A 26,166-nucleotide genomic window follows, 5' to 3' on the forward strand; every position below is an offset into this window, starting at 1 on the left:
GTGAAATCACATGGTGCTCTGCTTTTTCTGTCTGACTTATTTCGCTTAGCATTACACTTTCAAGATCCATCCATGTTGTCACAAATGTTCCTATATCATCTTTTCTTACCGCTGAATAGTATTCCATTGTGTATATATACCACAACTTCTTTATCCATTCATCTATCGAAGGACATTTTGGTTGTTTCCATGTCTTGGCCACCGTAAACAAAGCTGCAGTGAACATTGGAGCACATGTGTCTTTATGGATAAATGTTTTCAGATGTTTTGGGTAGATACCTAGGAGAGGTATTGCTGGGTCATATGGCAATTCTATTCGTAATTTTTTGAGGAACCTCCACACTGCCTTCCATAATGGCTGCACCAGTCTGCATTCCCACCAACAGTGCATGAGGGTTCCTTTTTCTCCACAGCCTCTCCAACACTTGTTACCATTTGTCTTGTTGATGACAGCCATTCTGACTGGGGTGAGGTGATATCTCATTGTGGTTTTTATTTGCATTTCTCTGATGATTAGTGATGTTGAGCATTTTTTCATATGTCTATTTGCCATTTGTATGTCCTCTTTGGAGAAATGTCTCTTCAGGTCCTCTGCCCATTTTTCAATTGGGTTGTTTGTTTTTTTGTCATTGAGTTGCATGAGTTCCTTATATATTCTGGATATTAGCCCCTTATCGGAGGCATTATTTGCAAAAATCTTCTCCCACTCAGTTGGTTGCCTCTTTATTTTGTTGATGGTTTCTTTTGCTGTGCAGAAGCTTTTAAGTTTCATATAGTCCCATTCGTTTATTTTAGCTTTTACTTCCCTTGCCTTTGGAGTCAAATTCATAAAATGCTCTTTGAACCCAAGGTCCATAAGTTTAGTACCTATGTTTTCTTCTATGCAGTTTATTGTGTCAGGTCTTATGCTTAAGTCTTTGATCCATTTTGAATTAATTTTGGTACATGGTGAGAGATAGCAGTCCAGTTTCATTCTTTTGCACGTGGTTATCCAATTCTCCCAGCACCATTTATTGAAGAGGCTGTCTTTCCTCCATTGCATGTTTTTAGCTTCTTTGTCAAAAATTATCTGTCCAGAATGGCTATCATCAACAACACAAATAGTAACAAGTGTTGGAGAGGCTGTGGAGTAAAAGGAACCCTCATACACTATTGATGGGAATGCAGACTGGTGCAGCCATTATGGAAGGCAGTGTGGAGGTTCCTCAAAAAATTATGAATAGAATTACCATATGACCCAGCAATCCCTCTCCTGGGTATCTACCCAAAAAATCTGAAAACATTTATCCATAAAGACACATGTGCTCCAATGTTCAGTGCAGCTTTGTTTACGGTGGCCAAAACAAAAATGTCCTTCGATAGATGAATGGATAAAGAAGTTGTGGTATATATACACAATGCAATACTATTCAGCGGTAAGAAAAGATGATATAGGAACATTTGTGACAACATGGATGGATCTTGAGAGTGTAATGCTGAGCGAAATAAGTCAGACAGAAAAAGCAGAGACCATGTGATTTCACTGATATGTGGTGTATAAGCCAAAAACAACAAAAGAACAAGACAAACAAATGAGAAACAGAAACTCATAGACACAGACAATAGTTTAGTGGTTACCAGAGGGTAAGGGGGGTGGGGGGTGGGAGATGAGGGTAAGGGGGATCAAATATATGGTGATGGAAGGAGAACTGACTCTGGGTGGTGAACACACAATGAGATTTATAGATGATGTAATACAGAATAGTACACCTGAAATCTATGTAATTTTACTAACAATTGTCACCCCAAAAAATTTAATAAAATAAAATTAAAAATAAAATAAATTTAAAAAGAAAAAAAATACTATGAGCAACTATATGCCAACAAATCAGGCAATCTGGAAGTAATGGATAAATTTCCAGAAGGATACAATCTTCCAAGACTGAATCAAGAAGAAACAGAATTTCTGAACAGACCATAGGAAATTGAATCAGAGGTGACGTCATAGGAATGGCAGCAGCAAGGTTCCTCCAGAACTTACCACAAATTTAACATCTATAACTCATCAAAGGACTCTCTGATAATCACACAGAACAGCTAAGAGACTTTTATGAGGATTACTTGAAGGTGGGCAAACTAGGTGAGCAGGAGAAGAGGGAAGGGAACGGAGTGGATCCAGTGGATCCATCCACATGGATGGATCTTGAGATTATTATGCTAAGCGAAATAATTCACACAGAAAAAGTCAAGAACAATATGATTTCACTGGTATGTGGTATATAAAACTGGAAACAAAAAAGGAACAAGACAAACAAATGAAGAAACAAAAATTCATAGACACAGACAGTAGTTTAGTGGTTACCAGAGGGTAAGGGGGGAGGAGGATGGTAGATGAGGGTAAAAGGGATCAAATATATGGTGATGGAAGGAGAACGGACTCTGGGTGGTGCACACACAATGTGATACATAGATGATGTATTAGAAAATTGTACACTTGAAACCTATGTAATTTTACTAACAATTGTCACCCCAATAAACTTTAATTAAAAAATAATTAGGCAGAGGATCTGAATAGACAGTTCTCCAAACAGGACATACAGATGTCCAATAGACATATGAAAAGATGCTCAACATCACTAATCATCACAGAAATGTTAATGAAAACCACAATGAGAGATCACCTCACACTTGTCAGAATGGCCATCATCAATAAATCAACAAAAAACAAGTTTTGGTGAGGATGTGGAGAAAAGGGAACCCTTGTGCACTGTTGGTGGGATTGCAACTTGGTGCAGCTACTATGGAGAAACAGTAGTGAGGTTCCTCAAAAAAATTAAAAATAGAACTACCTTATAACCCAGCAATTCAACTCCTGGGTATTTATTCCAGTAAATCAAAAACACTAATTTGCAAAAATATGTGCACCCCTATGTTTACTGCAGTGCTATTCACAATAGTCAATGTATGGAAACAACTGAAATGTGCATCAGTGAGGAGTGTATAAAGAAGAGGTGGTACATATAGACAATGGAGTATTACTCTGCCATAAAAAAGAATGAAATCTTACCATTTGCAACAACATGGATGGACCTAGAGGATATTATGCTAACTGAAATGTCAGACTGAGAAAGTTAAATAGCATATGATCTCACTTACATGTAGAATCTAAAGAACAAAATAAACAAAACAAACACAGACTCATAGATACAGAGAACACACTGGTGGTTACTAGATGGTTGGGGTGTTATGCGGTTGGGTGCTGAAGGTGAAGGGATTAAGATGTACATATTGGTAGTTACAAAATAGACATAGGGATGTAAAGTACAGTATGGAGAATATACTCAATAATATTGTAAAAACTATGTAGTGTCAGATGGGTACTAGACTTATTGGGAGGATCATGTCATAAATTACATATATGTCTAACCACTATGCTATACACCTCAAACTAATATAAAATAATGCTGGAATTTCAGTCAAGATGGCAGAGTAGGTAAACTTTGTGCTTACCTTCTGTCACGACCACATCAAAATTACAACTGAACTACAAAACAACCATCATTGAGAATCACCTGAAATCTTGCTTAACAGAAGCCCTATAACTAAGATCATACAGAAGAAGCCAACTCAAGATTGGTAGGAGGGGCAGAGACATGGAATGGGCTGGAATATGACCACTAAAAATTGGAAGGGATAGCTCGGCTGCAGAGGTCCTCCCCGAAGGAGCAAGTGGTCCCAGGGCCATGCCAGTCTCTCCAGCCCAGGGGTCCAATGCCAGAGAGAGAAGTCTCCATAATTTCTGGTTGTGAAAACCAGTTGAAATTGTGGCTAAGTGAGATGAAGGGTGGCTGGAGTCCCAGGCGCTCCTCTTAAAGGGACCTTTCATGGCCTTACTAACTGACGGAATCACTGTCTCTGCTCTGAGTTCCAGCACTGGGGCAGCAGCTGGAGAGGCAACAGGGACATACAGGGGTAGGGGAGCTGAGTTGCCTGGCTGCAGGGCGAGGAAGAGGTGAAGCTTTCTCCCGGAAGGAGGAGCTGGTGAAAGCCATTGTTTCTTTGTTGAGCCCACTCCCTTCATGGCATGCAGATGCAGGCAGCTGCCATATTTGAGTCTCCATCAACCTGGCCCCACCTTGAAGATTCTGAGACCCTGCTCCACCCAACTGTCAGGCACACACAAGCTGCTCCCAGGGGCTTTTTTTGTACAAACTGCCTGCCTTGGCTCATGCTAGAGACTTTCCTAAGATCTCTCAAAGGTTCATGAAACCCAGACAAGCAGCATCTGGCTTGAGTATGTCCCATATCTCTGGCTGAGTAGCCCTAAGCCCAACACTAGCAGCAACCAGCCTTGGTTTGAGGCTTGGCCTCTCGAGGCACTTCCAAGCACAGCATGGGTGGAAGCTATCTGATTATTACTTTGTGGCTCCTGCTTAGTGTCCCCAGGCAGGGAATGGGCTGTGACTGAACTTGGCCTGCTGAGCTCCCCTCCCAGGTGGCCATGGGGCTGGTGCACCCAGTGGCCAGCTTTGAAGTGAGCTGGTGCATCACCCAGCCACCTCCAAGGGCGACACACCCAAGTGGTGGATTGGGCAGGCAGCAGATCCCTTCTGAGGCAGATGCTGCTTTGTAGGGTCAGCCCCTGTACCACAACTCCTCCACTGTAGTAAAGGCCAGTCCTCACAACTAGTGAGCCTGAGGGTCAATCACTTCTATTGATGTGCAAACAGCAACCAAGTCTCAACTACAACAAGAGGTCACACACAACCTACACAAAAGATATACCTGGAGTGTGCAGCTCAGATGACCAGGAAGACTGTGCCACTGAGCCCCACAGCACGCCTACCACATAAGGCTGCTCTTCCAAGACCAGGATACATAGCAGCCATACCCTATCTAATACATAGAAACAAACATAGGAGACAACCAAAATGGGGAGACAAAGAAACATGTCCCAAATAAAAGATCAAAACAAAGCTCAAGAAGAAGAATGAAACAAAATGGAGACAAGCAATCTACCAGATGCAGAGTTCCAAACACTGGTTATAAGAATGCTCAATGATCCCAGGGAGAACTTCAACAAAGTGATAGGAAACATAAAAATGGAGATAGAAAACACAAAAAGGAACCATTTAGAAATGAAGAATACAATAACTGAAATGAAAAATACATTAGAGGGAATCAACAGTGGATTAGATGAAGCAGAGGATCGACTCAGCGATTTAGAAGATAAGGTAGCATAAAACACCCAATCAAAACAGCAAAAAGAAAAAAGAAATAAAATGAGGAGAGTTTATGGGGCCTCTGGGACAACATCAAGTGTACCAACATTTGCATTATAGAAGTATCAGAAAGAGAAGAGAGAGAGCAAGAAATTGAAGACCTATTGGAAAAAATAAGTATGGAAAATTTCCCTAACCTGAAGAAGGAAATAAATATACAAGCCCATGAAACACAGACAGTCCCAAACAAGATGAACCCAAAGAGACCAGCACCAAGACACATCATAATTAAAATGCCAGTTTAAAGACAAAAAGAGAATCTTAAAAGCAACAAGAGAAAAGCAGTTAGTTACCTGCAAGGGAGCTCACATAAGACTGTTAGCTGATTTCTTAACCAAAACTTTGCAGGCCAGAAGGGATTGACAGGAAATATTCAAAGTGATGGAAAGCAAGGACCTACAACAAGATTACCCAGCATAGTTATCATTTAGAATAGAAGAACATGTAAAGAACTTCCCAGACAAGAAAAACATAAATGAGTTCATCACCACCAAATTAGTATTACAAGAAATGTTAGAGAGACATCTTTAAGGTGGAAAAAATAAAAAAATATGAATAATAAATGGCAATAACTACATACCTAGCAACAATTACTTTCAATATAAATGGATTAAATGCTCCAATCAAAAGACACGGTGACTGAATGGATAAGAAAACAAAACCTTGCGCATGCTGCCTACAAGAAACTCACTTCAGATCGAAAGACACACACAAACTGAAAATAAAGGGATAAAAAAATATATTTCATGAAATGGAAAAAAAACCCAAAAAGCTCAGGTAGCAATACTTATACTAGACAAAATAGACTTTAAAATGAAGACTATAACAAGAGACAAAGAAGGACCTAGTAATCCCACTTCTGGGTATTTATCCTGACCAAACCCCAAATGCTACTTCGAGGAGACGAGCTCATCTATATGTTCATTGCAGCATTATTTACAATAGCCAAGATATGAAGGCAACCTGGGTGTCCTGAATGGATGAATAGATAAAGAAGAGGTGTTTATATGTATACAATGGAATATTACTCAGCTGTAAAAAAGAATGAAATCTTGCCATCTATGACAACGTGATGGACCTAGAGGTTATTGTGCTGAGTGTAGTAAGTCAGACATCGAAAGACAAATATATGATTTCACTTATAAGTGGAATCTAAAGAACAAAATAAACAAACAAATGAAACAGAAACAAACTCATAGATACAGAGAATATTTTGATGGTTGACAGATGGAAGGGGGCTTGGAGGTAAATGAAAAAGGGGAAAGGATTAAGAAGTACAATTTGGTTGTTACACAGTAGTCATGGGGATGTAGGGTATAGCATAAGGAATATAGTCAATAATATTGTGATAACATTGTATGGTGTCAGATGGTTGCTGGACTTATCATGGTGATGACTTCTTTAGCATAGGTAATATAATCAATAATATGGTAATAACTATGTATAGTGCCAGTTGGGTACTGTTGAATAGCTATGATGTACACCTGAAACTAATATAATATTGTATATTAGCTATATTTTAATAAAAATATTTAAAATACTAAAATAACATTGAATGTCAAGTATAATTTAAAAAAATAGTCACAGGGATATAAAGTATAGCATAGGGAATATAGTCAATAATATTGTAATAACTTTCTACAGAGTCAGATGGGTAACAAACTTACTGGTGTTTTCACTTTGTGAGGTATATAAATGTCTAACCACTATGTTGTTTTGTACACTTAAAACTAATTAAAAAAAAGGATGAAAAAAGGAATCTCTGTGAGAAAATGGGCCCTGCTTGTTATTTACTGGACTATGTTCATTTTTATTCTTATGAACTTTTTATTCTTTTTTATTTCATTCTAGTATATGTTAATACCCTGTAATTTGGAAAACCACAAAACAAAGGCAGCATTCTAATCTTCCTTCTGAATTGAGATCATGGGCATGCTTGAAGTGAGGCTGGCCAAGTCCTTATTGTGTTTATATATGAAGAAGCAGAATCATAGTATCCAGAGCTGGAAGGAAGTATAAAACTTGTGTGGTCCAATCTCTCTAAGATCCTCAATATGGAGGGCAGGGTTTGGGTACTGGGGAAGACTGACAGCATTGCATGAAAATAAAATGCCCTCTTCTCTTATGTGCTTCTCATAAGTCTGTAGATATGCTTTCTTAAGTATTTGTTGCCTTTCGTCCCTCTTCTCCATCTTTCAGCTCCTCACAGAACTCTTAAATAAAACATCTAGTATCTTCCTAAAGTTCTCAGGACACAGTTTGTGCTTCTTAGACCAGTTTATAATGCTCTTTCTAGGCCAATCTCCTGCTGCTTCCCTTATAAGCTTGCTTTCATGCCACCAAACTACTGACCATCCTTAGCTAAACCACATCATTTTGGACTTCTGAGCCTCCTCCACTCACCTTGTCGTTTGCTGATCCCTTTGTCTGAGACACTTCCTACCTTTTCCTTGACTGGATAATTCCTAACCAACTCTTTAAAACCCAGACAGGTATCACCTCTTGTGATTCTCAGTCCCTCATCCCCCAGTTTAGATAAGTTCCCTCCCACGTGCTCTCCTGACATCCTGTACTGGACATTTTGTATAGTTCTCACACTCTGCTTCAACCATTGGTTTATGTCTCTGTCTTCCCAATAGAAAGTAAACTCCTTCAGGGCCAGGATTGGGCGGCCTTCAACATTATAACTCAATGCCTAATAGAGTTCTGTGTACCAAGTTAGTACCCAATACACTTCAGTTGGGTAGATGAATGGGTATTTGGAAGTATAAATGAATAAGTGAGTAGAGGGATATGAGATGTGATCAAACAATATGGTGAATGTTTAAACTTAAAAATTTTATTGTAGTAAAAGACACATTGCCATTAATTCCCCTCAAAATAGTCCCCGTCGCTTTGAACACATTCATCCCGTCATTCTTGCCACTTCCCTGAAGCAGTTCTGGAAGTTCTCTTTTGTGAGTGTCTTTAGTTGCACTGTCTTGGCTGCCTCGGTGTCCTGAATTGATTCAAAAGATTTTCCTTTCATGGTCATTTTGACATTGGGGAAGAGCCAGTAGTTGCACAGTGTCAGATCCGGTGAATAAGGTGGATGAGGACACACCGTAATGTTTTTATTTGACAGAATTTGCCATACCAGAAGTGATGTGTGACATGGAAAGTTGTCATGATGGATGATGAAGTAAAGACACTCACGAAAGAGGAGTTCCAGAACTGCTTCAGAAAGTGGCAAGAATGATGGGATAAGTGGGATTGAAGCCAGGGGGAGTATTTTGAGGGAGATTAATGGCAATGTGTCTTTTACTGTAATAATTTTTTTTATTTAAACATTCATCATATCTTTTGATCATGCCTCGTACATGGAGGTCTGGATGGATGGGATGTACAGAGTGAAGATCAGGTGGAAGAATGCACGAAGGGATGCCTGGATGAGTGGATGGATGGATGGATGGATGCATACATGGATGATTGAATATGTAAATGGTTCTTTTTGCCATAAGCTCTGGGGCTCTGCAGCTCCCAAGACCTTGAATTGATTTGCGGAAGTGAGTAAGAGTAATAATTATTATCATCTTCTGAGGCGAAGAAGACAGACAAGAGCAAGGGAGAAGGGAAGGCAAAATCAAGCCTAATGATTATTTTAGTGTGAGTACTCTACCACTCAGAAGTATTTAGACAGTCTTCAAGACTTTGGGAGTGAGGGGTGGTGATGTAAAGCCAACTGGGTACAATAAGAAAGGTGAGGTAAGGAATCCATCCTAGTAAGAGCCCAAGAATTCCTAGGAGGGATTCTGATCAGAAATACTACCACTAAGTACCTCTCCCCTATTCCTTCCCTTCTGTTGCCTGCACATATACAAATACTGATCAATCAAATCCTGGTAGATCTTGCCAGTTGGTGTGATCACTTAGAATTTCACATATAGGTACATTTTCAGTAGGAAGAATATGTCAATTAGGTTTACTCATTTTTCTAGCTTCCCTTAACTTTTTAATTCAGGATTTGAAAGTCAACATTGAATGCATGGGAAAACTGGTACTGAAAACATTCAAATGTTCAAAGGTCATTGCTTTAGTATGGAAAGCATCAGATTAATTATTAAAATTCTTGCCATCAAATATGATGGCATGAGGTTAGCCTCTGTAAATCTCCCCTGGAATTTACAACAAATGGAAAACTATAACTCCACAAAGGACTCCCTGCACAGCAGACAGGCAAGACGAAGAGGCACACTACTTAATTCACTTAAAGGTGGGCGAATTGCGCGAGCGGGGCAGGAAGGAAGGGAAAAGTGCGGACATGGAGCCGCTTGGACACAGGACGCAGACATAGCTCAGTGCTGCGAGCTCGCTGCGTCCCGGAACTACCGAAGCTAAGGGAGAGGGAAGAAATCAGGGCTGCTAGGGCTCCGTTTATGGCCCACAGGGCTGAGTGGACAGCATATAACATGGCTGAACCCAACGCTCATGGCAGAGATCTCGGAGAAAAGACTGAGGGAAGAAGGCTGAAAACAGTGGTTTAAGCCCTCATTGGCAAGCAGAGAATGGAAGCCTTAGGCACTGAGACTAGCCGTCCCCTGCCTACCCTCCCAGAGCTCACTCCACCCCCACCTGTCCGGTGCCAGAAGCGGAAAAGCAGCAGTGTCAGATCAAAAGAATAGAATAGTTGCTGTTCTGAGAACTGTGGACCACAGACACAGATTTGCAGCCCTACAAGGTCCGGCAAAGGGGAGGGAGCTATGGATGCTGGACCGGCTGTGGTGCTGGTCCCCCACCATAGCTCTGGGCCACCTCTCACAACTCACCCAGGCCCTGGCCCCACCTATCTGGGTGGATCCCTGCAGGAGTAAACAGAACTGCTGAGACATACGGGCTCGGAATCTGGTACAGGAAGAGTTTTGGAACTTCAAAAGCTCTCTGCATACCCACATGGACACTGCACCCTATGACCCAGGTTAACTATTAACAGAGGAGAAGCCCGTATCCCAGGGAATTTCCTCCATTGGGTGAGAAGCTGGAATAGTGCAGAGAAAACATAGTATTACCATGTGAGAGAGAAAAAAAGACTGCAGTCAGAGAGAAAATAAAACATTCTACCAACAAGTACTGGAAAACAAAAGAAAGACCGCTTACTGTCAATCTGTTGCAGAAGCCACTCCTGTAGATGTCTAGAAAGAGAAATAATAAATCAGTAATTGCTATGAATAACCAAGGCAGCAAGACAGCTCAGAAAGAAAGTGAAAAGTCTCCAGAAAAGGAACTTAAAGATATGGAAATATGTGACTTAAATAACAGAGAATTCAAGACAGTAGTTCTGAAAAAACTGAACGAGATGCAAGAAAACACAGAAAGGCAGTTTGATGAATTCAGAAACACAATCAAAGAACAACATGAGCATTGAAATTTTAAAAAAGAACCAAATGGAATTTCTGGAGATTAAGAACTCAATAGAAGAAATTAAGAATGAAATAACCAGCTTAGGTAGTAGAGTTGACCAGATGGAGGAAAGAATCAATGACATTGAAGATAGAAACCTGGAAATGATGGATGGAAGAAAAAAGGGAATTGAGACTAAAAGAAATGAAAGAACTCTACAAGAACTTTCTGACTCCATCAGAAAGAGCAATATAAGAATAATGGCCATACCAGAAGGAGAAGAAAGAGAGAATGGAACAGAGAATATATTCAAACAAATTTTGGATGAGAACTTCCCAAATTTGTGGACAGAACTGGATCCTGGAATCCAAGAAGCAAATAGAACACCTTATTACCTCAATCCCAGCAGGCCTTCTCCAAGGCACATTGTACTGCAGCTGTCTAAAATCAAAGACAAAGTGAGAATCCTCAAGGCAGCCAGGGAAAAGAAGACGGTAACCTACAAAGGAAAGCCCATTAGATTATCATTAGATTTCTCAGCAGAAACTCTACAAGCCAGGAGGGAGTGGAACCAAATATTCAAACTATTGAAAGAGAGAAATTTTGAGCCAAGAATAATATATCCAACAAAGATATCCTTTAGATATGAAGGAGGAATAAAGACCTTTCTAGACTTACCGAAGCTGACGGAATTTTCTAATACATGACCTGCACTACAAGAAATACTAAAGGAGGCTATTCAACCACCATCTACAGGGACAATCTGTGGAAACAAAAACATAAAACGGGGGAGAATAAAGGCTTGAATCGGAATATGGGAATGGAGAAAGTAAGCATGCTGAAGAACATGGAATACTCTGATTAACAAAATTTGTTTTACATAAACTTAAGGGTAACCACTCAAAAAAAAAATCCAGAACTGAAATATATACTGTAATAAAAGAAGAAACAGAGGGAAACATCATAGAATACCACCACACAGAAATAATAGACAACAACAAAAAGGTAAAGAAACAATGGAGACACAGACTTACCAGAAAATTAAAGATATGATGACTGGAAATCCTCACCTATCAATAATCACCCTAAATGTAAATGTACTGAACTCACCAATAAAAAGACACAGAGTAACAGATTGGATCAAACAACTAAATCCAACCATATGCTGTCTCCAAGAGACACATCTCAGCTACAAGGACAAGCATAGACTCAAAGTGAAAGGGTGGAAATTGACACTCCAAGCAAATGGTACCCAGAGAAAATCAAGTGTAGCCATAATGATATCAGATGAAACAGACTTCAGGGTGAAAAAGGTAACAAGAGACAAAGATGGACATTTCATAATGGTAATGGGGACTATACAACAAGAAGACATAACAGTCATCAATATTTATGCCCCCAATCAGGGAGCACCGAAATATACCAAGCAACTACTAACAGAACTAAAGGGAGAAATTGACCTAAACACAATTATACTAGGGGACTTAAATACATCATTGACAGCTATGGATAGATCATCCAAACAGAAAATAAATAACGAAATAGCAGCCCTAAATGACACATTAGATGAAATGGACGTAAAAGACTATATAGAACACTTCATCCTAAAACATCAGACTATGCATTTTTTTCTAGTGTACGTGGAACATTCTCAAGGATAGACCATATATTGGGACATAAAATCAGCCTCAGCAAATTTAAAAATTGAAATCATACGAAGCATATTTTCTGATCACAAGGCTTTGAAATTGGATATAAACTGCAAAAAGAAAGCAGGAAAAAACACAAATACATGGAGATTAAACAACATACTTCTAAAGAACGACTGGGTCAAAGAAGAAATTAGAGGAGAGATCAAAAGATACATAGAAATGAATGACAATGAAAACACATCCTACCAAAATTTTGGGGATGCAGCGAAAGCAGTTTTAAGAGGGAGATTTATATCATTACAGGCCTATCTCAAGAAACAAGAAAAATCTCAAATAAAAAACCTCACGTTACACCTTAAAGAACTAGAAAAAGAAGATCAAGTGAAACCCAAGTTCAGCAGAAGAAAGGGAATAACAAAAATTAGAGCAGAACTAAATGAAATAGAGAATAAAATGAATAGAAAAAACAAATGTGGAAAACAGCTGGTTCTTTGAAAAGATTAACAAAATTGACAAACCCTTGCATAGGCTCAATAAGGTAAAAAGAAAGAAGACACTAATAAACAAAATCAGAAATGAAAAAGGGGAACTTATCACGGATGCCACAGAAATACAAAGGATCATCCAAGAATACTATGAAGGACTATATGCCACCAAATTTAATAACCTGGAAGAAATGGACAAGTTCTTAGAAACATATAGCCTTCCTAGGCTGAATCAGGAAGAATTGAAAAATCTAAACAGACCGATCACCACTAACGGAATTGAATCAGTCATCCAAAACCTTCCCAAAAGCAAAAGTCCGGGACCAGATGGCCTCACTAGTGAATTCTACCAAACCTTCAAAGAGGATCTAATACCAATCCTGCTCAAACTCTTCCAAAAAATTGAAGAAGAGACAGTACACCCTAACTCATTTTATGAGGCCAACATTACCCTGATACCAAAACCTCGTAAGGACAACACAAAAAAAGAAAGCTACAGACCAATATCTCTGATGAATACAGGGGCAAAAATCCTAAACAAAATTCTAGCAAATCAAATACAACAATGCATTAAAAAGATTATTCACCATGACAAAGTGGGGTTCATACTTGGAGCACAAGGATGGTTCAACATCCACAAAACCATCAATGTGATACATCACATAAACAAAATAAAGGACAAAAATCATATGATTACATCAATTGATGCAGAAAAAGCATTTGACAAGATACAACATCCATTTATGATGAAAACACTTAACAAAATAGGTACAGAAGGAAAATACCTTAACATAATAAAAGGTTATATATGACAAACCCTCAGCTAATCTCATAATTAATGGTGAAAAACTGAAGCCCTTTGCTCTACGTTCAGCAACGCCAGAGGGCTGTCCCCTATCACCTCTGCTTTTCAACATAGTGTCGGAAGTCCTCGTCATAGCAATCAGGCAAGATAAATAAATAAAAGGCATCCAATTTGGGATTGAAGAAGTTAAATTATCACTCTTTGCAGATGACATGATGCTATATATAGAAAACGCAAAGACTCCACCAAAAAGCTATTAGAAACAATCAACAAATTCAGTAAATTTGCTGGCTACAAAATCAACGTACAAAAGTCCATTGCATTCTTATATACTAACAATGAAATCTCAGAAAAAGATATACAAAAAACACTTCCTTTGCAATTGCATCGAAGAGAATAAAATACCTAGGAATAAACTTAACCTATGATGTGAAAGACCTATATGCTGAAAACTACAAGACATTTTCAAAAGAAATTGAAGAAGACACAAAGAGATGGAAAGACAATCAGTGCTCATGGATTGGAAGAATGAACATAGTTAAAATGGCCATATTACCCAAAGCAATATACAGATTTAATGCAATCCCCATCAAAAGTCCAATGGCATTTTTTAAAGAAATAGAACAAAAAATCATCAGATTTGTTTGGAACCACAAAAGACCCCGAATAGCCAAAGCACTCTTAAGAAAAAAGAACAATAATGGAGGTATCACACTTCCTGACTTTGGCTTGTACTACAGGGCAGCAATAATCAATACAGCATGGTATTGGCAGACAAAGAGACACATAGACCAATGGAATAGAATTGAGAACCCAGAAATAAAACCACATAAATATGGACAGACAAATTTTGACAAAGAAGCTAAGACATACAATGGAGGAAAGACAGCCTCTTCAATAAATGGTGCTGGGAGAATTGGATAGCCACATGCAAAAGAATGAAACTGGACTGCTATCTGTCACCATGTACCAAAATTAATTCAAAGTGGATCAAAGACTTAAGCATAAGACCTGAAACAATAAACTGCATAGAAGAAAACATAGGTACTAAACTTATAGACCTTGGATTCAAACAGCATTTTATGAATTTGACTCCAAAGGCAAGGGAAGTAAAAGCTAAAATAAATGAATGGGTCAATATGAAACTTAAAATCTTCTGCATAGAAAAAGAAACCATAGACAAAATAAAGAGGCCACCAACTGAATGGGAGAAGAAATTTGCAAACAGTACGTCCGATAAAGGTCTTATATCCAAGGTATACAAGGAACTCATGCAACTCCACAACAAAAAACAAACAACCCAATTGAAAAATGGGCAGAGAACCTGACGAGAGATTTCTCCAAAGAGGACATACAAATGGCAAATAGACATATGAAACAATGCTCAACATCACTAATCATCAGACAAATGCAAATAAAAACCTCAATGAGATATCACGTCACCCCAGTTATTATGGCTCTCATCAACAAGACCAATAGCAACAAGTGCATGAGAAGCTGTGGAGAAAAAGGAACCCTCATACACTGTTGGTGGGAAAGCAGATTGGTGCAGCCGCTGTGGAAGGCAGTGGGGAAGTTCCTCAAAAAGTACGAATAGAATTGCCATATGACCCAGCAATCCCTCTCCTGGGTATCTACCTAAAAAATCTGAAAACTTTTATCCATAAAGACACGTGTGCTCCAATGTTCATTGCAGCTTTATTTATGGTGGCTAAGACATGGAAACAACCAAAATGTCCTTCGATAGATGAATGGATAAAGAAGTTGTACATATACACAATGGAATACTCTTCGGCGGTAAGAAAAGATGATATAGGAACATTTGTGACAACATGGATGGATCTTGAGAGTATAATGCTAAGCGAAATAAGTGAGACAGAAAAAGCAGAGAACCATATGATTCCACTGATATGTGGTATATAAACCAAAAACAGCAAAAGAACAAGACAAACAAATGAGGAACAGAAACTCATAGACACAGACACTAGTTTAGTGGTTACTAGAGGGTAAGGGGGGTGGGGGTGGGAGAAGAGGCTAAGGGGGATCAAATATATGGTGATGGAAGGAGAACTGACTCTGCGTGGTGAACACAATGGGATTTATAGATGATGTGATACAGAATTGTACACCTGAAATCTATGTAATTTTACTAAGAATTGTCACCCCAATAAATTAAAAAAAAGTGATGAACTATTTGAAGATGAATAAGATGAACAAACCCACCATTAGAAAGAAAGGGAAAAGATGTAAACTTGTGGACAATTAAGCAAAGAAATACAAATGGCCAATAAGCCTAAAAAAAGAGCTCAGCTCAGAAGAAATACAAAGTAAAAATAGTAGTGATATGAAATATTTGTTAGTGCGTCAGAAGTGAGCTCTATAGGTAGAAGTCTCCATTTGAATATATATATCTGAAAATCCTAAAAATTTGCTATATTTTTTGACTCAGAAATTCCACTTTTAGGAGTTTGTTATAGGAATTAATCACTGATATGTATGAAAGTCTAGACACGGGAATGTTTAACATAGCACTGTTTATAATACTGAAAAGTGAAGTTAAAACCTAGTTTTTTTACAATAGTAGATTAGCTAAATAAATTTTGGCTGATTGATGCAATTTAATATCACAAAGCTATTAAAAATCAAATTGTGGAGAAGAATAGCAATAATGTGGAAAGGTATTCCTGATATATTGTTAAACAAAAGTTTATGCATAGTTTGATCATATTTTGTTGAAAAATTTTTAATCCATTCTTAGGAAAAAGGTAGCAAGGATATACACCAAAATGTTAACAAATGGGTGATCTCTTGGTGAAGGAATTATATGTGATTCTTATTTTGTGCTTTCTTTAATCAATGTTTCCTGAAAAATCTAAAATAAACAGATATTTATTTCAAAATAAAGAAAAAGTTATTTACAATGCAGAGGAAAGGACTATGAAGAAGTCCACGTTCCCAAACCCATTCACTGTGTCTGCTTTCTCTGCACCGAGGAATGTGCATTCTCAATACTGAGAGCTCTAAACCCCAACCTGCCCCACCTGGTGGTTTCCTGCTTGCATCTGCACACTTCCCTTTCAGGCACACATGGAAAATGCATTCTGGGGAGTTGAAGTAATATCCTGAACTCAAATGGCACAGAGACCTATTTGGGGAAATGCTTCCTGAATTTGGCCAATACCTGCCTGTTGAGCAAAACCTTACTTCCACTTGGTGAAGAGTCAACTGTAAAATTCATGTACTCTATTTTTTTTAAAATTAAAGTTTTTTTGGGTGACAATTGTTAGTAAAGTTACATAGATTTCAGGTGTACAATTCTGTATTACATCATCTATAAATCCCATTGTGTGTTCACCACCCAGCGTCTGTTCTCCTTACATCACCATATATTTGATCCCCTTTACCCTCTTCTACCACCCCCTCCCCCCTTACCCTCTGGAAACCCTTAAAATATTGTCTGTGTCTAATTTCATGTACTCTTGTTTACTTATCTGGAGGAGGATGTGAACCTGGAGCTCTTCCTCAGTTGAATCCCTTAATTTCCTTCCTCCCGATCTTAAAATATGTCCATATTCTCACTGCCTCCTTTCTCCAAGGAATCAGCCCCAGTTCACCTGTGTTCTTGGCCCTCTCCATCCCATTTCTTAGGTGGGAAATCTTGACTCCACTTTCAACATCTCCATCTTCCTTTCATATCGAGTTGGTCAGTAAAATGACGCTCTAGCTGAAACTGACTAGCATCCTTCCTGTCCTGCTTTGTTACCATGACCTTTCCTCTGGACTAGGAGAACTGGTGTGGCAGCCCCTGCCAGCATCACTGGCCCATCCTGCACACTTCTTTATGTAAGTGCTTTCCAAAATACAGGTGTCATCTTGTCCCTACCACATTTAACTCCCTCACCATTGCCAGAAATAGAGCTTCCCTGATTGTGTGTGTGTGTGTGTGTGTGTGTGTGTGTGTGTGTGTGTGTGTATGTTGGGGGGGCCTTTCAACTTTTCAACATTCAAACTGCCTTTAAGTAAAGGTCATATAGCGAGAGTTCACCTCAATTCCATACTATATCTACCACCTTGTAAAAGAAGTTCAATATTTTTTATTGATATTTTCTATTTGTTAGTTCTGTTTAGTAACTTAGTTGAATAATCAACTATGCCTGTGGGTAATACAGACTGGAACTAAATTATTGTAAATTAATGCCTTTCGTTTGGTCACCAAATGTTACATATCTGAGGTAGGTTCTTGGAGTTGGGGAGAGGCAAAAAGGCCTATTATAAAGGGTCTTTGGTATTGAAAAGGCTGGGAACCACTGGCCCACAGATTAAAGTCCCAATTCTTGGGCACTGCATTCAAGGGTTCTTGCCCCATCTGACTCCTCCAAACCTCCTCCTTCTGCCACAGCTCAACATATGCCCCATCCTCCAATCACTAAGAACTTTTCACCTCTTCCCACATCTCTAGGTCTTTGCATCTCTGGATCCTCCTCCCACTAAATTTCAGCTCATCCTTTAAGGCCTTGCTAAGAATGCCTTCTCCTGGAGAAGACTTTCCCAGTCCCCATTTGGAATCAATACCTCCTTGCTGCTGTTCCCAGAGGTCTTTTGCACTTCACTTCTGGCCTGCATCAGACCAGGCCTTATTCTCGTTATTTGTACCATGGATTTGTCCTTCTGAACCCCTGGAGGGCAGTGACAAGAGTTATAGTGATGTTACTATAGCACCTGCTGGGTCTTGGCCATGCCAAAGGCTCATTGACTGTTTGTTGACAGGCTTGAATTCCAGAGTGTGATCCCATTCTTTGGTGAGAGCTGTGTGCATCACTATTTACTAAACTTGGGTTTTCCTCTGATCAAGGCAACATCAGAAAACAGGTTCAAAGACTTTGGAACAAACCGACCTGGCTTGAATCCCAGATCTGCCACATATTAGGTGGTGACCTTGGGCAAGTCACTTAATCTTGCTACATCTCAGTCAGTTCACTATCTGAATAATGAGTGCAGAACACTAACTCCCAGGATGGTTGTGAGGAGTAAATAAAAATAGCTTCAAAATGTCTGCCACATAGTAGACTTTCATTAAATTTTATTTTCCTCCCCCTATAAGAAATAAATTTGGTTAATGCAGTACTCCCAGGCTACTCCATTTACAGAAAACTTCAAGCTCCCACTTCAAAAAGACACTTTGAATTTAGCAGTTAGGGCTGAAATTTGGCTTCACACCTTACCCCCTCCACACCCCAACTTCAACCCATGACTGCTATGATTAAATGACTTTGCTTCAGCTCCCACCCATAAATTACACCCTGATTCATTTTCACCAAACTCCTGGACATCTTCACATGAAGGGAACATAATTTTTCCCCTCAGAATTATCTGATTGAGATTCTGACCTTATTTCTTCTTTAAAGAACTTCTTGCAAATTGATGTCCCGATGCAGGCATTGCATTTATCAAGGCCGAGGAAAGTCCTTCCAAAATTGTAGCTGGTTCTGACTCGGGGCACCAGAGAAGGAGAAGGAGGAGCTGGAGAGGAGGCAGAACAGCTGAGGGCTGAAACCCACAGCAACAGGGCCTGCCAGCCCGGATGGAAGGCAGCAGCCTCAGGCCCCAGCAGGGGCTCCATCAGAGCCAGGACTCCAGCTGCAACCTTCAGCTGTCCACTCAGGGCTGTGCAAAGTCAGGTTTTGGCAAAAGAAAGGGGGCTGGCTTCAGGGCTCTGACCCCATCCCAGGCTCCCCGGTTTCTGTTTGAGGATGCTAAGGAGCTTGGAGCTAATGAGGCTGGGGAGGAGGTGAGGAAGTCTATGGAGGATGCTGATAACACCGTTTCCAGAGTTACTCTTCCTCTGCCTGCGGTGGTTGCCACAAGTTGGGAGGGGCTGACTGGCAGAATTTGGGAAGGACAATGGTCAGGGCTTCCCTGTGCAGTCCTTTTGACAAACACAGGATATCCTGGCTGGGCAGGAAAGGTCCATACAGGATGTATGTCCAACCTGGGTTCCACCTGGGAGTTTCAAAGGATGCTGAATGAAGCCCTCTGCCCTCCACTGTTTTAATTCTGAGTCTGTTTGTCTCTATGGATCACACACACACACACACACACACACACACACACACACACACACACACACAGCCAATTTCCCCTGACTCTGCAGTGGATAATTTGGCCTGCCCCTTAACTAGGCATACCTCTTCCACTTTGACCATATTTTGCTGTGAATTAACCAGAGGTCAGTTTGCTGGCTGTTAAGTGGCACATTTAACACTGATTTGACCAGCGGAGGATTTTTGCTGCTTAGGGAATAGAAAAACTCAAGTTAGTCCATGCTTCAGCTCCTCTTGTTGATTTCAGAAGAAGAGAGTGGAAAGAAACTGGTGGCCTCTGGTGTGATGAAGGGAGCAACAGAAAGATCACTCTGGCTGCTCCCAACTGTGTCCATCCCTCCTCCCCATGCCTGAAAGTCCCTCTTCCCTTTACCATCCTGCCTCACTTCTCAGTGGCCAACCTGACTTTAACTGCCCCAGGATTGCTTTCTTCCCAACACCAGGACAAGGTCCACAGCATGGACTAGACGGGAGTGCTAATTTAGGAATAGAGAGAGCCTATGACGACCAAATCAGGAAAGGCAAGTTTGGGCTGGGGGGGGGGGGAAGGGAAGTAAGAGGGTCCAGTGATGGTCTCAGGAGAATTAGGGAGTTTTGCTAAGACTAGTGGAAAGAGCAGGGTAATGGCAGTTCTCTGATGATTAAGCATGTACTTAGGCAACTGTGTATGCTCTGTCAAATGTCTGGTGGTGTTTGTTTTTTATTGCTGAGATGTGAGAATTCTTTGTATATTTTAAATACTAGTTCTTTGTTGGATATGTGGCTTGCAAATATTTTCTCCCATGTAATAACTAGTCTTTCATCTTCTTAAAAGGGTCTTTCACAAAGTAAAAGTTTTTTATTTTGATGAAGTTCAATTTGTTAATTTTTCCATTTATGGATCATGCTTTTAGTGTCAAGTGTAAGAACTTTAAGACTTTCTCCTATGGTTTCTTATACTGTAAATGTTTTATAGTTTTATATTTTATATATTAGTCTATAATTCATTTTGAAATAATTTTTGTATAAGATGTAGTTAGGCCAAGGTTCATATTTTTACTGATGGATGTCCAATTGCTCCAGCACTATTTATTGAAAAGACTACCCTTCCATTGAATTGTTTTTGCACCTTTGTAAAAAATCAGTTGTTGGAACTTGTCTATGGCTATGTTGGGTTCTCTATTCTGTTTCATTAATTTGTGTGTATATTCCTCTGTCAATAATACACAGTCTTGATTATTGTAGCTATAGAATAAGTCTTGAAATTGGGTAGTCTTATTCAAAATTGCTTTAGCAATCCTAGTTCATTTGCCTCTCCATAAAAATGTTTACAATAATTTTGTCTATATCTACAAAATGTCTTGCTGGAATTTTGATAGGAATTGAGTTAAATATGGGTATCAATTTGATTAAATTTATTCTGAAGTATTTTATTTTTTGGAACTTTAATAATTACAGTTGACATACAATATTATATTAGTTTCAGGTGTACAACATAGTGATTAGACATTTATATAACTTATGAGGTGATTGTCCCAATAAATCTAGCACCCATCTGACACCACACATAATTATTACAATATTATTGACTATATTACTTATGCCATATTTTACATTCCCATGACTACTTTGTAACTACTAATTTGTACTTCTTAATCCTTTCATCTTTTTTCACCCATCCCCCCAACTCTGTCTTATCTGTAAATCCTGAAAATGTTCACTGTATCTATGAGTGTGTTTCTGCTTTGTTCGTTTGTTTTGTTCTTTAGATTCCACATATAAGTGAAATCATATGGCATTTGTCTTTCTCTGTCTGACTTAATCCATTCAACAAAATAATCTTCTAGATCCATCCATGTTGTTGCAGATGGCAAGATTTTATTCTTTTTTATGGCTGAGCACTATTCCATTGTAAATATGTACCACCTCTTCTTTACCCATTCATCCATTGATGGACACCCAGGTTGCCTCAATATCTTGGCTATTGTAAATAATGTTGCAATGAACATATGGATGCACATGTCCCTTCAAAGTAGTGTTTTGAGTTTCTTCAGATAAATACCCAGAAGTGGGATTACTGGGTCTTTCTTTGTCTCTTGTTATAGCCTTTGTTTTAAAATCTATTTTGTCTGGAATAAGCATTGCTACCCCAGATTTTCTTTTTTCATTTCCATTTTCATGAAATATTTTTTTCCCATTTCTTTACTTTCAGTTTGTGTGTATCTTTCAGTCTGAAGTGAGTCTCTTATAGGCAGCATATGTAAAGATCTTGTTTTCTTATTTATTCAGCCACCTTATCTTTTGATTGGAATATTTAATCCACTTACATTTAAAGTAATTGTTGATAGATATGTAGTTATTGCCATTTAATTATTTATATTTTTATCTTTTCTTCTTCCTCTTCTTCTCCTTCTCTGTCTCCTTCTTAAAGAAGTCCTTATAACATTTCTTGTAATACTGGTTTGGTGTTGATGAACTCCTTTAGTTTTTTCTTGTCTGGGTAGCTCTTTATCTGTCTTTTAATTTTAAATGATAGCTTTGCTGGGTAGAGTAATCTTAGTTTTAGGTCCTTGCTTTTCATCACTTTGAATATTTTGTTCCAATCCTTTCTTGCCTACAGTTTCTGTTGAGAAATCAGTTTCATGGGAGCTCCCTTGTAACTGCTTTCTGTTGATGTTTTTAAGATTCTTTCTTTGTCTTTAAACTTTAGTGTTTTAGTTATGCTGTGTCTTGTTGTGGGCCTATTTGGGTTCATCTTGTTTGGGACTTTATGTACTTCCTTGGCTTGTATGTTTATTTCTTTCCCAGGTTCGGGACAGTTTCCATCATTATTTCTTCAAATAGGTTTTCAAGTCCATGGTCTCTCTCTCCTCCTTCTGGTATCCCTATGATGTAAATGTTGGTATGGTCAATAACGTCTCAGGGGCCCCTTAAACTGCCTTCACTTTTAAATTCTGTTTTCTTTTTGCTGTTCTGATTCGATGTTTTCTGCTACTTTATCTTCTAAATCACTGATTCGATCCTTTGCTTCATCTAATCTACTGTTGATCCCCTCAAATGTATTCTTTTTTTTCCCCAAATCTTTTTTTTATTAGTTTCAGGTGTACAAAACAATGTAATAGTTAGACATTTACACCCTTCACAAAGTGATAACCCCCTCCCACAATCTACTACCTATCTGACATCATATATAGCTCTTACAATTCCATTGACTCTACTCCGTATGCTGTACTCCACATCCGGTGACTATATATATTAAATTATAGTTGACATTCAGTATTATTCAGCTTCAGCTTCAGGTGTACACTGCAGTGGTTAGACATCTACACCATCCATGAAGTGCTCTCACTAATAAGATAAATGTCCATCGGATACCTTACCAAATCTTTACAACATTATTGATTATATTTCCCAAACTGTCTTTTATATCCCCATGGGAATCTTGTGCTTTCTAATCCCCTCACCTTCTCCCTCATTCCCACCTCCCGCCCATCTAGCAACCCTCAGGTTTTTCTCTATATTTCTAAGACTGTTTCTGATTAGTTTGCTCATTTATTCTATTCTTTAGATTCTACATATAAGTAAGATAATATGGAATTTATCTTTCTCTGTCTGACTTATTGTACTTAGCCCAATGTTCTCTAGGTCCATCCAATATTGTGGCAAATGGTAAGATTTCCTTCTTCTTTATGGCCAAGTAATACTCCATTGTATAAATGTATCACAGTTTCTTAATCCAGTCATCTATTGATGGTCATTTAGGTTGTTTCCATGTTGTGGTTATTGTGAATAATGCTGCAATAAACATAGGAGTGCATATATTTTTTCAAATTAGCATCTTGGATTTCTCTGGATAGATACCTAAGAGTGGAATTGCTGGGTCATAAGGTAGTTCCATTTCCATGTTTTTGAGATACCTCCATACTGGTTTCCATAGTGGCTGCACCAATCTGCAATCCCACCAAGAGTGCACAAGGTTTCCCTTTTCTCCACATCCTTGCCAGCACTTGTTATTTTTTGATTTATTGATGATAGCCATTGTAACCAGAGTGAGGTGGTATCTCATTGTGGTTTTTATTTGCATTTCTCTAATGATTAGTGAGGTTGAGCATTTTTTCATATGTATGTTGGCCATCCATATGTCCCCCTTAGAAAAATGTCTCTTCATGTCCTCTGCCTATGTTTTAATTGGGTTGTTTGTTTTCTTGTTGTTGAGTTGAATGAGTTTTTTTTTTAATTTATTGGGGTGACAGTTGTTAGTGAAACTAAACTCTCTGTTTGTTCAATGCATTAGGTAGATCCCCTATGTCTTTCAGTCTTTGCTGGGTGGTCTTATGTAGTATGAGTCCTTTTTATTTGAATTACACAGTCTCCCTGTTCTGTGTGTGTGTACCTGAATTGTGTGTATTCTGTGCGTGTGTGCCTCGTGTTGTTTTTATTCTCCTGTTGAAGTTGAGCTTTACTTGCTTTTGGCTTGTCAGCAGGTGGGATTGACTCCTGGGCTGACTAGCTGTGAGCATTGGCTATGCCTACAGCGTATGACCTGCTGTGTGAGGGTTGACCCCTCAGATGAGGCTTGGCCCCTATGGGATCTTGTGCCTGTAGAGAGTTCCCTTTGGGTGTGTCACTTGTATATCAAGCCTGGTAATGCTCTGGTTTGGTCTGGAGTTGGCCTCTGGGTATGTTGATTCTTGTGCCTCTTGGGCTGAACTCTCGTGCAGGGTGATTTCAGAACAAAACAAACCAATAAGCACAATAACCACAACAACAAGAACAAAACAAGTACACTCACACATAAAAACAACCAACAACCGTCACTCAACCCAAACAAAAATATCAAAAGTACAAAAAAGAAAACAAAAAACAAAACAAAAAAAAGCAACAACAAAAAAAAGATCAATACAGAAAAAACAGAAAGGAGGGGGAAAAGTAGAGCAAGAAAAAGAAAAAAGAAAAGAAGAGAGGGAGGAAGGGGGGAGAAAAAATAAATGTATATATAACTAAAATTGATAATAGTAATTAAAAAAAAAACCTAAAACTCTGCCAGTCTTGACTTAATTAAGTCCACTAAGCTATCTCTAGGTTGTCCTCTGCTGTAGAAAATCTCCTCTGTGTCTGGCACCCAGAGTGACCTTGGCAATACAGTTTTAGGTGGGTGGGGCTATGTGGTGTGGTTGGTAGTTTTTACAGTCAGTGCAGTTTCTGCTCTCGCTTGCACAAATGCATGCTGAGAATACCACAGTCAGCCACTGGGAGGTGGGCTTCTTCTCTGTGCGCAGGTCTGCTGGGTCTTAGGGCACATCTTCCATTGGGAGCTGTGGAGGGCGTGAGATTTCTGAGCTTCTAAAAGCCCAGGCTGCCTCGGCAAGCTGCTGCTAACACCTGCATGTGTATCAGCAGCTCTAGTTACCCTGCCGGAAGCCACCCAGAAAAGATGCCTTTGTCTCCCTAGTCAACCCAACAGTATCATACTTGTCCCAGCTTCTTCTCTAGGTCACAGCTGCAAACCGGCTTTTCCCAGTTCTTGAGGGCTGCAGCTCCTCTGTAATCTGACACTACTCCTTGCCTTTCTGGGACCAGCTTAAAACTCTGGAATGGCATGGGTAGGAGAGCTGTGGGAGAGTGGGGAAGGGGTCCAGGCACCCTGCTTTCTCTGCTCTCTGCCTGACTGTGAGAGCCCAGCCACAGTTCTCAGCTGAAGTCTCTGCCTCAAACGCTGGGCACTGCCATCCTATATGCTGATCCCTCGGTAGGACTGTAGGGCACAGGGAGAGAGCCTGCAGCCTGGCTTTTGAAATCTCTGGTCTGCATCCTGGGGCCCACAGCTGCACAGCTGCAGGCTGCGTCTCCACGACTATGGGCTGCATCACCACACTTCCTCCTTCCCTCTTTCCCTGCTCACCCAGTTTGCCCACCTTCAGGTAATCCTCATGTGTGTCTCTTAGCTGTTCTGTGTGATGAGCAGAGAATCACTTGATGAGTTATAGATGTTTAATTTGTGGTAATTTCCAGGGGAGAACTCAAGAAACCCACCTCATGCTGCATTTCTATGATGTCAGTCTCTCAAATGTATTCTTTATTTTAGTTATTGTATTTTTCATTTCTTTTTTGTGTTGTCTATCTCCATTTTTATGTTTTCTATCGCTTTGTTGAAGTTTTCACTAGAATTTTGAATTCTGTATCTGGTAGATTGCTTGTCTCCATTTTGTTTAGTTGTTTCTCTGGAGCTTTGTTCTGTTCTTTTATTTGGGACATGTTTCTTTGTCTCCCCATTTTGGCTGCCTCCTGTGTTTGTTTCTATGTATGAGTAGGGCTGCTATGTCCCTGGTCTTAGTAGAACAGCCTTATGTTGTAGGTGTCCTGTGGGGCCCAGGGTCATAGTCTCTCTGGTTACCTGAGATGGGTGCTTTAGGTGTGTCCCTGGTGTGGGTTGTGTGTACTCTTCTGTTGTAGTTGATCCTTGGTTGCTGTTTGCATGTCAATAGGAGGGATTGCCCCTCAGGTTGA

At 39.4% G+C, this 26,166-nt stretch overlaps 1 protein-coding gene across 1 annotated transcript in view; it reads right to left on the bottom strand.

The window, feature by feature from the left end:
- DIPK2B (divergent protein kinase domain 2B) overlaps positions 1–19,321 on the bottom strand; it is a 45,020-nt gene extending 25,699 nt beyond the window's left edge. Inside the window, exon 1 of the mRNA XM_019717924.3 lies at positions 18,967–19,321. Coding sequence (XP_019573483.2) covers positions 18,967–19,199 — 233 coding nt within the window. The 5' untranslated portion in view covers positions 19,200–19,321. The remainder of the gene's footprint in view (positions 1–18,966) is intronic.
- Positions 19,322–26,166: the final 6,845 nt, after the last annotated feature.

Source organism: Rhinolophus sinicus, chromosome 18 (assembly GCF_057876585.1).
Source record: "Rhinolophus sinicus isolate RSI-liver-muscle chromosome 18, RSI-T2T, whole genome shotgun sequence".
Lineage (NCBI taxonomy): Eukaryota > Metazoa > Chordata > Mammalia > Chiroptera > Rhinolophidae > Rhinolophus > Rhinolophus sinicus.